This window comes from Trachymyrmex septentrionalis, unplaced genomic scaffold (assembly GCF_001594115.1).
Source record: "Trachymyrmex septentrionalis isolate Tsep2-gDNA-1 unplaced genomic scaffold, Tsep1.0 scaffold80, whole genome shotgun sequence".
In the NCBI taxonomy this organism is placed as follows: domain Eukaryota; kingdom Metazoa; phylum Arthropoda; class Insecta; order Hymenoptera; family Formicidae; genus Trachymyrmex; species Trachymyrmex septentrionalis.
The window spans coordinates 2,731,750-2,743,897 of NW_017305988.1; the positions used below are offsets into that span (position 1 = coordinate 2,731,750).

Here is a 12,148-nt window from a genome sequence, read left to right on the forward strand (position 1 = left end):
AATTGATGAAATGAGTTGATAAATTGGACCAAGATATATGTGTTTTACGAATTGTTTAATAATAATTTAACGTAAATAAATTTTCGATCGCGATCAAATCAAATAGATTATAAACAGTCCCGTTTATGCCACACTTGAAGAATATATATTTTTTTAAAGCAGAAAATTAACATTTGTCGTGACAGCAGTAGAACGCGCTATCTTCCTCTCTTATGACATTACATGTTTCGTTACAATTGTCGTATACATATATTATATATAATTATCAGACAAATTATGCAACTATCGCATGATTTGCTTGACAATTGTTTCTTTCGAATGAATATTCCAAATTGATTTTTGCATTGCGTTATAATCACGCTATGATTTAACTGTATCTGCGTCGCGGTTAAATACATTAATTTGCATACATTGAATATAATAGAAAAGAATAAATAGAAAAAGAGTTACGTCTCTTTTTTTTTTAGATTATTATTTTTTAAGATTGAAATTTCGATCGTTATTTATATTTGTTGCAAAATTATTTCAAATTTAGTAATTATCAGCAAGTGAAAAATTGTCATGTTATGTTTCTGTAAATTACTGTAAAACGTTCTTTAATTATATTTATCGCTTAGTTGTCAAATTATCTTTACGACGCAATAAAGATATTCAAGATAGGTGACGTTACACAGCGTATTATTCCTACTATTGCAATTAAATATTTCATAGATTTAAGAAATTATTTCGTTTTATCAATAAAATGACATTATTGAAGATTCAAATGTTTTCCTATTTTGTCTGTATATATGTGCGCGCGCGCGAGTGTGTGTGTATGACATAGCGATAAGGAAAAAAAACTTTCATTTTATATCGATGTATATCAAAATTTTCTGACGATTTGCACCTCAAATAACTGCGATGTATTTCAAAATTTTGTTGGCGAGACATTGAAATGGAGAAAAGTTTGAGCCTAAAATTAGATGGCCTTTCTATCATTTGGCAACGATTAGGCAACACTTGTTCAAACTATCTGTCGCTTGTTTAGAGTGCGCGTGTTAGAAAACATCTATTCATATTATTTTTATGATACAAGATATAAAAAATTAACAAATTGAACAATAAAAATGTATAATTTATTTTTTTTATATAAAAATTTAGTTTTATTATTAGTGCTAAAAAAAGCATTGAATCAGATTTCTAAATTATATTTTAATCAATACATTTTTATTTCCCTTAAAATTAATAAATTTTTTTCTCTTAAAAAATTTCAACTATAATGTATATCTAAAATTATTTTATATTTTTCACTTAATAATATATATTTTACTTATCATTATACATTTCTTACAATTTCTTTTTTTTCTGATTTACAGACTTTAGTCAACATGGCTAACTGCATGTTGATTCTCCTTGGCAAAACCATCCAAAAGCTTGTATTTGGTGAACTTCGTGCCTCAGAGAACCATCATTTGAAAGACAAGTTCTGGAATTTCCTTTTTTACAAGTTTATCTTCGTTTTTGGAGTTTTGAATGTACAATACATGGACGAAATTGTACTTTGGTGTGTATGGTTTTTGGCGCTTGGCTTCCTGAGTCTTCTTAGCCAACTTTGCAAAGATCGATTTGAATATGTGAGTATAACGAAGAGCAAAAATATAAGACATGCCAAAAAAGGCAATTAATCTTGAAAATATAATAGAAATATCTTTTATATGACTGCGCGCTATATAAATTTATATTAATTTAAAATAAAAGCACATTCGATTCTGGAATGTTTTTTGTCATATTTAATAATCAATAATTTTGACCAAGTATCATTATACTATGTCTCAAGAAGTGTATACATTATAATGTATAATTTTTATATTTTAGCTGTCGTTTTCACCCACTACGCCAGGATGGAGTCACGCGCGACTTCTCGTATTGTTGGCGGCAATACTTGTGCTATCTTCCTTCATGCTTTTATTCTGCATCGCTGCAGCTTTCTTTTTCATATCTTTCAATACTTTTGCTTTTATGGCAGCTGAGGTAAGCAATGTAACAATTAATTATTTATCGACATCAATTTTGTGTGTGTGTTTAGATGAATTGTTCAAATTCTTTGTTAGTTTAAGTAGTTAATTCACTTTTGAATGAAGATTGGGAAAATATCAAATCTGTCATACGTCTAAAATATAATGACTTTATCTTATAATAATTATTTATTTTGTAATAATTATTTGTTCTGTAGTGTATTCTACTTGGAGTCCGTACGATTCACGTGATGCTACGCTACTTGATTCATCTGTACGATACTCGTGGTGCCGGCACTTCGGCGCAACGATCTTGGGATAAACGTGGTCCATTGACTTACTATACGGATTTGATTTCGGAATTAATTGTACTGGCAGTCGACTTTTTCCATCACGTTCACATGCTTTTGTGGAGTAACATCCTTTTGAGCATGGCATCGCTAGTAATATGTATGCAATTGAGATATCTGTTCTACGAGATACAACGGAGAATTACAAAACATAGAAACTATTTGGCTGTACTAAATCATATGGAGCAAAAGTACGTAACGTGCATTTATGCTATACACAATTAGTTTTATTATGCAATTGTTTTATTATTTTGATTTTATTGTAACCTTCTTACGATATCTTGTGCATTATTTTAGATTTTATTTATAAAACACTAAGTACTTTATAGCGTATTAAAAGTCCATAGACAGAATGTGTCATATATTTGCATCTTATTTATTCCGGGAATTTTTCTTATACACGCGCGCGCGCGCGCGCATGCGCACATACGTATATGCACAAATTTTGATGAAAATTTCGAATATCATCGGAAATTTGAATATTAATTATAATTTCTCTTAAGCTCTATTTTTGATGAAAATAATAAATTGTAATAATCATAGACATATAACATTTTATATTATTGCAAGTTCGCATTTTTATTCTATTTTTTTTTAAATAAATTTTTTTTTAAAGGAGTTTATGTACGAGTCTATAAACTCCTTTGTAATCGCGTTAAATTACAAATAATCAATAATTTTTTTTAGATAAATAACTATTTCAATATTTTTAGTTATCCAATGGCTTCACAAGATGAGTTAGCCGAGAACTCTGATAACTGCGCCATATGTTGGGAGAAAATGGAAAGCGCTCGTAAATTACCCTGTACACATTTGTTTCACAACTCATGCTTACAATCTTGGTTAGAACAGGACACATCATGTCCTACGTGTCGATTGGGTTTGAGTATGCAAGCGAATCATAGAGAGAACACTCTAGAGATACCTCCTGATCCACAAACCCCTACGAGAAGAAATAGTAATCACTTTTTCCTCTTTCTCGATGCATCGAGATATGTATCTTGGTTGCCTAGTTTTTCCGTCGAGGTCTCACACAACAGATTACGTGGTAACATATCTACATTTGCACATACTAATTCCCAAATGGACGCAATGACGAGACAGGTAATATATACATATATATGCATGTGTGTCGACTTTATTATGTATAAAGAATGTAAATCAATTTTAAATTTCTTATAGATCTTGTAAAAGAAAAAATTTATCCTAACAAATATATTTATTAGGTACAACTACTTTTTCCTCATTATCCTCGAAATATAATCCTAGAAGATCTTAGAATGACTCGATCAGTTGAATGGACAATTGAGAATATACTTGATGGGATATTAACTATACCACACCATTTAATCGAAGAACCGCAAGAAGAATCCGTCCCACAAATGCAAACGATCGTGACAAATATTACACCCAGCTCTTCGATCCAAAATTCATCGGATCCTAGATTCGATATTCCTTTTGCCGATAGGTAAGGAAGATTTGAAATATTAAGAATATAAATATATTAAGCTATATCCTTAATATTAACTGTATTTGTACGTTAAGAAATATACGATAACCGATCTATTAAAAATCTGAAATCGTAAATCGAGATGTACATGTTTTGTCATATTGTTCATAATCTAGATATTCTAGGATATTTTATTTTTCATGGGATAATCTATATGTAAATATATTATTTTTATAGTGGAGAGGAACCTTCGAGTCTTGGTGGTCGTTTTTCGAAATCATCTACTGAGAGAGAACTTATACTTCAACGACGAAAAGAACATATGAGATTAACAGCACGCAGAAGGTATTTGGAAAAACATCGGAAATCCGAGATTGATTCGACAAATTCGCAGATAACGAATACTGAAAATATTGAAAATACTATATCCTAGGTATAAGCAGAAATAAGATTGATTAATACGATTTTGAATTCAAATTACTCAGAGCTTCGTAGTTGATATGAAATTGACAGATGTACATTTTATTTTATTTTTTTTTTTTCCGAATACGAGACAAGATTGTGGAATATACAAAGCGGTGCATACCTTTGTTTGCTGATAACTAATTATTAAATATAGCAAGAGTTATCAAAAAATCTCTTTGTGTATTTAATAATTAGTGCTTTAACCTTCTGAAAACAACAAATTAAAGTCGCAGTCAAGAGATTAGATATGACATTTAGAATATTGAGAGGTTGTGAACGATATACTCATGAACGATTAGTATTGAACCAATTACTCAATGCCATCAAGTTATGATGAAAGCTACAATGAGACGACTAAATTATAATAGAAGATGTTAAGATTTTTACGTAATTTAAATCATGCTAATGATAAATACCTACAGCGACATGTAGTACACACGCGTTTTGAAAGAAAAATTGTTAGAGAGAGAATAACTTTATTGGATTTTGTAAAGCTCTTAAGCTGCATTGTCGTCCACTTTCTAACGAATTAAAATTTTTGTTTTAAAGCTTTCTACTTTTCTTTTATATTTTGCATAATTTGTAAAATAATAGATTTATAAACTTATAGATTGAAGAGAGAGAGAGAGAGGGGGGGGGGAGATATTATAAATAGGTACATTAAATGTTAATATAATGAATGTATTTAGTGCCATAAATAAATTGAAGTGACACGTGCCAATTCAATGAGCATGGATTCAGTTGTGCTCATTAAAACTTTATTAGTTATTTCTAAAAAAGAAAAAGGCACGGGAAATTTAATTAACTCTTACCCTACAAATATATGGTGATATAATATAAATTACTAGTGATCGAGTGATTCCTGTTCGTGCAAGTTTATTTGAGTCCTTCGGTAATTATAAATTATACTACATTTTATTATTTTCCAAAATAAAGTTCCAATATTTATTCTAGAAAGTTGAAAGTATGTTGGTAAATTTTTAGGGATTTTTTTAATATTCAGAGGCGTGTTCGGATTCCCACCCGGATGGTCCTCGGGTGACATCCTTGTTTAATGCTCGTTAAACAATAAGGATGATATAACATCCGAGAAGCACCCAAATGGAAATTTGAACATGCCTCTAAATAGGAAAATGAACGGCATGAAAAAAATAGACGAATCTAGTGACCCCCGTTTGTATGGATAAAGCACTAAATTCCTTGTATGATAAGGGTTAATTTGTGCATTATGCCCGAGTAATCGAATTTCCCACAGTATACAATATATACAGGGTGCTGTATAAAGTGACCACTCCTTTTTGTCTCGTAAACTAACAGAAATAGACCTAATAAATATAACATCAAATTAAACGATTATAACTAAACTACGGTATAATAAAGGTTGTCACGCTCATCCTAACGAGTATCCAGCAAACGAGAATGGATTGAAATGGATTCAGATTTTCAGAAATGGAATTCATGAATGTTAAAATGAATCTTTTCCAATCCTGAATGCATTTTTATTCATTTACAAGAATTGCATAGAGTGTATCTCCTTTCAATCTAAAAATAATATTATAGTATTTTGTGTACATCGTGAATACTGCTCGATTCAAAATTCTGACTAGAAAATGCAATTTTTTAATCCAATTGAGTAAAAAAAAGTTTTTCTTTTAAAATAGACAATAAAAATGCTACTTAAATTATTCAAAATTAGGAAATTTTTCATTTTAATCCAACTAAGTTCAAAAAAGTTGTAACGTAAAAATAATTGAGCTATATTCTTTTGTTTCCCTTTGATTAGAAGTAAAAATGAATGATCGATGTGAACACACACAAACCAAGTCATCCTTATTGTTTACCAAAAAAATTTTAATCCATTCTCGTTTACTGGGATATAATGATGTATGATATAACAAATTTTACAAATTATAGTTATTTCGGTTTAATGTTTTGCGAGCAACTAATACGTTTTCACTAATTTAAGCCCTGCGGTGTATCAAACTTCTTGTATTGATCAAATAACATGTTAACACGTCAATTGTCAATGCGAGAGTCGAAAATTAGCCATAATATTGCAGAATAGGCCGAAATTGAAAAGGTCTTAGTTGTCCGCAAAATTTTAAATCGAAATAACTTACATAATTTTGTAAAATAATTTTATTATATCGTACACACATCGTTATGCTCGTTAGAATAAACGCTACTTTATTATATCGTATTATTTACTTTACATGTAAAAATTATGTATATCCCTCTGATCTCTAAGAGGGATAATTTTTCTGAGTGATTACTATGTTTGTGCAATGGAGTTTAGATAGAATCGTTTAATTTGATATATTTATTAGCTCTATCTGTATTAATTTACAAGATAAAAAGCGATGGTCACTTATACAAGGACACTCTTTATTGTACACATGTTTGCATAAAAAAATAACGTTATCGTTTGCATAAAAAATTTATTTAATGCCTAGTAACGTGCACGCAATCGGTGATTAATCCAGAATAAAGAATATAAAATGTAAAATTTTTGATTCGAAGATACAATCAGTCATGCTATGTTTGTGCCTGTAAACAAGTTGAGATATGTGCTTTTCATTATTGTCTACTAAAAATTTATTAAAAAAAAAAAAAGAAACTTTTTAATTTGTCAAATATTTCAAGCAACACAGATTTTTTACATGACGTCAAGGAGACGTTTGTTCCGTTTTATATTAGTTGTTACATTTGACTTGATAATTATAATTTGCACAAAGACGAAAATTAGAATAACCACTTGTAAATCTTGTATATAACTTAATTTCGTATGTAATATGAGCAAGGGTTCGGAAGTTTACAAGTTTTTATGGGAAATTCTTTTTTAGTGTACTTGATTTGGATGACAAATAACTATTGACTTTTTCAATCTGGCATTACCGTTATCGCCATAAAAAATTCGCAACGTTATTACCAAATTGTTATTATAATAAAGCAACGATAAAAAATAACGACGTTACACACATATCCCTAAAAACAATATATAATTGCATATATAAATGCTTAAATATGAATAAAATCTATTGTTGTAGACTTTGTGCTTGCTGCGTAATGAGGGACAATTTATTGTAAGACTACAAACTTCCGAGCCTTTAATGATAAGTAAATTCTAATATTTTATTCTAATTGAATATATACTCTATATATATGTGTATATATATATATATATATATATATAATACATATATACATACATATATATATATATTCCTAATAATAGTAGATATTTCTTCTAGTTTAATAAAAGATTTTTATATTTTATGATTCACTATTTATTTTCATAACAATGCAGTCTGCATATTTAACTTGTATAAATTTAATAATAAGATTCGCAGTTTTTCAGTTTCTTCCTGGTTTGATGATTGTGTTATGAAATTTGACAAATATATTCACCTATATTCACACATAAGTAACATACATTAGAAAAAACATGTATCCGTATACATATATTAGCATGATGGAAGTATAAAAGGTGTGCTCGTTTTCGAGACGAATTTCATACCGTTCTGATGTAGTCATTTTAAACATTTACATTGCAGTAACTTTGAAGTGACATATTGCTGATATGAATAAGAATCAAGTAAAAACGTGTATAAATAGTTTCCGGAAAAAAGGATGCAGAAATTTTTTTCGATTTCCAAAGGAAAGAACTCAACATATTGTCATAATAACATAATGACATAACGTCAACTTCAAATAACCGCGGCAACATGATGGCTTCTGGATATTGCTCTTCTTATGTTCAAAATGCGCAAGAGCACATCTTTTATACTTCCACTATGTATATTAGTAGGATATAAAATATATCCAGGATGTGCCACAACTCGTAACTGTAAATATAATAACAGATTCTTTGATTGAATTTTGAATCGAATTTTTTTTCCTTTATTTTTTTAATTTGTATATCTTTGTAATATATACAAAATTTTAAATCGAAATTCTATCAGAATCTATTCGGAAATTAATTGGAGGACATAATTGTGTATTTATTTATCCTGCAAAGTAAATCATAGTTTATAAAATATTTCTTCATTATGATTCGTAATTTGGATTTAGAAAGATACACCTCGATGTTATCGCTGAAGAAAAAATTCATTTAATTTCAAATTTATCAGGAAATACTGACAAATATATACAAGATATAAATATATATCTGTTATTAGAACTTATATTAGTCATGGGACAGCCTGTATTATGATATAATTATTTATTAAGAGATAGATTTGTGGAAATGTTTGCATCCAAGAGAAGAGAAAAATTTATTTTATGAATGATGCATACATCGTTGTATTAAAAACTTTGTAAGTAGCTTTATTTACATCGAACCATTTATATATATTTTATGGATCTCTAAGTTGCATATAAATAGATAATAAGTAATGAAACATAAAGCAATTTATATTTAAGTCAATTTTCTGTATATGGCATATACAAAATTCACTGTTTCCATTGTAGCTATCATTAATAATAGTATTAGTAATAGTTTTATTTTTAAAACATTTAAGTTATTATATTTCATAGGCAGATAATCTGCATTAAATTTCTCAAGGAATTAAAAATTTTATTATTCTTGTTAATTGTGTCTCTATGTGTAAATAAAATATATGTATGAAAATATATCAATATTTTCATATAAATGAAAGAGCTTTATAAAATTATATTATTTTGAGAAATATATAATATCTGGCTAGAGAGAGTTTGGCGAATTAAAGGATAGTCTAATAACGCTTTCCTAAGTCTCAAAACTGTAACTTTATAATACAGTACGAACTTTTTCTTAGGATCTTTATAAATATGAGCATATGGGGTGTCCTAAGTCTCTTCTATTCTATATCAATGTAATATCTATTCTACACTTGACATTGTACAACTAGTAATAGTAAGACAAATAAAATGCATTATAGATTGTTGTAGTTATATTGCTTACTTATTTTACGCAATTATGTAAATGTTTTTACAATTTATGTTACATAATGTAGCAAGTCAAGTCAACATTTGTATAGATAATTTTATATCGATATAAATATTACAGTATTTCATGTTGTAATTTCATGTTGTGTGAAGTATTTTTGCACAATAAATAATTCTATTTTTATTTTTCATACAAGGTAAAAGAAGATGTTTAAAATTTATATGTCATTTAATTTGACAAATGGAAAATTAACAACTTATTGTTAGATTACTTACCAGTAACATTATTCATTGGATCACCTCCAATTTGGCTGGTATAAATATTTAATATTTGGAATGTAAAAATCACATAGAAAAGGAATTATGTGCTGAATGAATTGTTTAAAGTTATTATAATTATATTATTTTCATAATTTTATTAATCAATTACAAGATATTTAAATGAAAATCAAAGCAGTAGAAAAACATGTTATATATTAAACTCAATTTATTTTCGAAAATGATGCTGTTGATCTATCATATGTATATGTATACTATAGCCGGACATCTTATCCAATGAAATTCATTATAACAATATGTAAAATAATATGTGCAAAAATGAAGTCTGCAAATCCTCTTTCTGGGCTTATACCATGAAATTGACTTCTATTTTGTGGATTAACTTGCAATCGGAGACAAACTGAAAAAGAAAAATAACGTAAAATCATCAATTACCTGTGCAAATGAGTGTAAATGAAAAAAGATAGCTTTAATGTCTTTGAACATGAGATAAAGTATTAGAATCATTTACGAAAATTCGTACCAATAATACAATGTGAAAAAGAACAGAATCCAAGGCTACATATACGTCAAAATTTATGATATTGAAAATCTACAAAGCACATAACGTAAATTATAAATTTTCAGTACCGGTAGTAAATTTTAGAACATAGCTAAAGTACATACACATCTGTATTTGTAGATTGTATTTGCATATGAACGTTAGATGATGTAGTCAAAGAGTTGTACGGAAAGAAAAACGTATATAGCGAGTATAGAGATATAATTACCTCCTAGAATGAAGCAGGATACACAGGATATGAAACCACTGAGAAAACTATTGAAGGGAAAGGTGCCGACGAGGCAACAGTACACGAACTGAATAACACCCGTCAGAAATACGTACAATAAGTACGCATCGATAATTTTCAGTTTCTTGGGTGTATTTTTTGTGTATTCCGACCAAAATTTATACAACACTATCAACGCCGTCATATTTATCAATCTTGACACAAAATATTACAAGAGTGAAATATTTGAAAATTTGTCACGTATACACGCGTGGCAAGCACCGGCGATGACACGTATTGCACATATATCGTACAGAGAGGAACCTATCTGTAATCTCTGTATTGCACGAGTACCGCAAAAAAATGGATATTGTTGTGTAGTTTACATCCACTTCTTCAGAGGGCAGTAGTGCGCGAACCTTTTGAGGCTTAATACGGCGCATTACAGCGATTACAGGAAAAACAACCTCAACCAGACTGAACCAGAAAGAAATCACGGGGCCAACTCTGATTAACTCTTAATTAACTCTGATTAACAGTTAATTGGGCCTCTGTGATTTGTTAAAACGATCTTGAATATAAGATCTGACTATGAATACCGGTTTATGACTGGCTGCTACGTAACGCACTCTATAACAAGATCCCGAACATAATTATCATCAAATGGTAAATAAAATAACAAATGTTAAGTTTTAAATATATATATATTTATATATTTTTTTTTTATTATCGACTCACTTAGAAGAATTGTTAATCTTTAAATAATAATTTTTATTAATCTTGTGTTTATAAAAAAATCATGTTTCGCATTTCTTTTTATCATCAAAATTATTTTTTTATAAAATTATTTTGATGATAAAAAGAAATGGGGAACATGATTTTATATTTAGTACACAATTTTGTACAGAAAATTAATACCTAACTGTTAACGAGTTAATTTTATTTTGTTTGTGTGAGCTGTATCGTGATTGATCCTTTATCTTCAAAACGTAACAATTGCAACAAATTATTTAAATTAATTTATAATTTAGTTAAATTGTATCACATCTTTATTTTTAAATATTTAAAGATGTCATAAATATCTACGATTAAAATTTACAACAGCTTTCAATTCAAAAAGAAAAAATATGAAAATAAATGTTTATTTCAGTGTTTTTCTTTTTTTTTCTGAAAAAAACGATATCGAGTCGACTGCAAGGTAGATATCGAAATTTGAAAATATACAACATTAATAAATCATTATCGTATAATTTCAATATCATTCTTATAATTCCAATATATATCACTCATTTATATAACATAAAGAAAATTGCGAGATCTAGTTAATCAGCATTCTTGGAGAATTCAATATCTGAGGTGTACATTTTAGGTGAAGTTATGAGAAAGATTTAGGGCCGGTTTTACTAGAAATAACGCCGGTTACTCGATCGGCCGATTAAATTTGAGAGTTGCCAGCCTGCAGCGTATTTAACTGTATTTCCTGAACTGGATGCATGATCGATCGCTACTGGAGATGGAGAGAAAATCGCAAATGAATGGAAAATATGTACTTATTCTTACGCGATGTGCCGAGCAGAACGATGAGGTAAGAATCGATCAAGCTCATCGGTTTCGAGGAAGAGACTGCTTATCGTCCTCTTACAGGAGATGCAATTTCAATCATGCGTAAAATGGCATGGCTTCAAAGTAGAGTTGCTTCCTTTTAGACATATACATTGTTCGCTCATCACATTCAAACAATTCTCACAGCGAGACAAAGATTATTCCGAACGAAACAATCTGTGTAAATCGTTGCACGTAGTCCACAGTCGATTAAGCGCAATATTTTTTGTGTTTTTTTAAATACTTATCAATTGTTTATTTGTTTAGTTTAATATGTTTAATTTTTACTTAATTATATATATATATATATAT

The 12,148-nt window shown here is 28.9% G+C and overlaps 2 protein-coding genes across 8 annotated transcripts in view; one reads left to right on the forward strand and one right to left on the reverse strand.

Moving 5' to 3' along the window:
• LOC108754786 (E3 ubiquitin-protein ligase AMFR-like) overlaps positions 1 to 4,834 on the forward strand; it is a 9,360-nt gene extending 4,526 nt beyond the window's left edge. For all 7 annotated transcript variants that reach the window (XM_018497375.1, XM_018497376.1, XM_018497378.1 and 4 more), the window contains exons 3-8: positions 1,356 to 1,613; positions 1,855 to 2,010; positions 2,213 to 2,535; positions 3,058 to 3,448; positions 3,571 to 3,812; positions 4,032 to 4,834. In XM_018497375.1, the coding sequence (XP_018352877.1) occupies positions 1,356 to 1,613; positions 1,855 to 2,010; positions 2,213 to 2,535; positions 3,058 to 3,448; positions 3,571 to 3,812; positions 4,032 to 4,227 (1,566 nt within the window). In that variant the 3' untranslated portion in view covers positions 4,228 to 4,834. The remainder of the gene's footprint in view (positions 1 to 1,355; positions 1,614 to 1,854; positions 2,011 to 2,212; positions 2,536 to 3,057; positions 3,449 to 3,570; positions 3,813 to 4,031) is intronic.
• A 4,839-nt stretch (positions 4,835 to 9,673) lies between these two features.
• Positions 9,674 to 10,579, reverse strand: LOC108754682 (dolichyl-diphosphooligosaccharide--protein glycosyltransferase subunit DAD1). The gene is made up of 2 exons (XM_018497169.1): positions 10,235 to 10,579; positions 9,674 to 9,864 (listed from the first exon to the last, which is right to left on the reverse strand). The coding sequence occupies exons 1-2, from the start codon at positions 10,437 to 10,439 to the stop codon at positions 9,734 to 9,736; spliced, it is 336 nt and encodes a 111-aa protein (XP_018352671.1). The 5' UTR covers positions 10,440 to 10,579; the 3' UTR covers positions 9,674 to 9,733.
• Positions 10,580 to 12,148: the final 1,569 nt, after the last annotated feature.

Excerpts from the sequence above, each read along its gene's own strand:
- LOC108754682 (XM_018497169.1), bottom strand. The coding sequence starts at position 10,439 with ATGACGGCGTTGATAGTGTTGTATAAATTTTGGTCGGAATACACAAAA. Across the intron at positions 9,865-10,234 it reads ATCCTGCTTCATTCTAGGAG|TTTGTCTCCGATTGCAAGTT; the intron begins GTAATTATATCT and ends TTTCTTTTTCAG.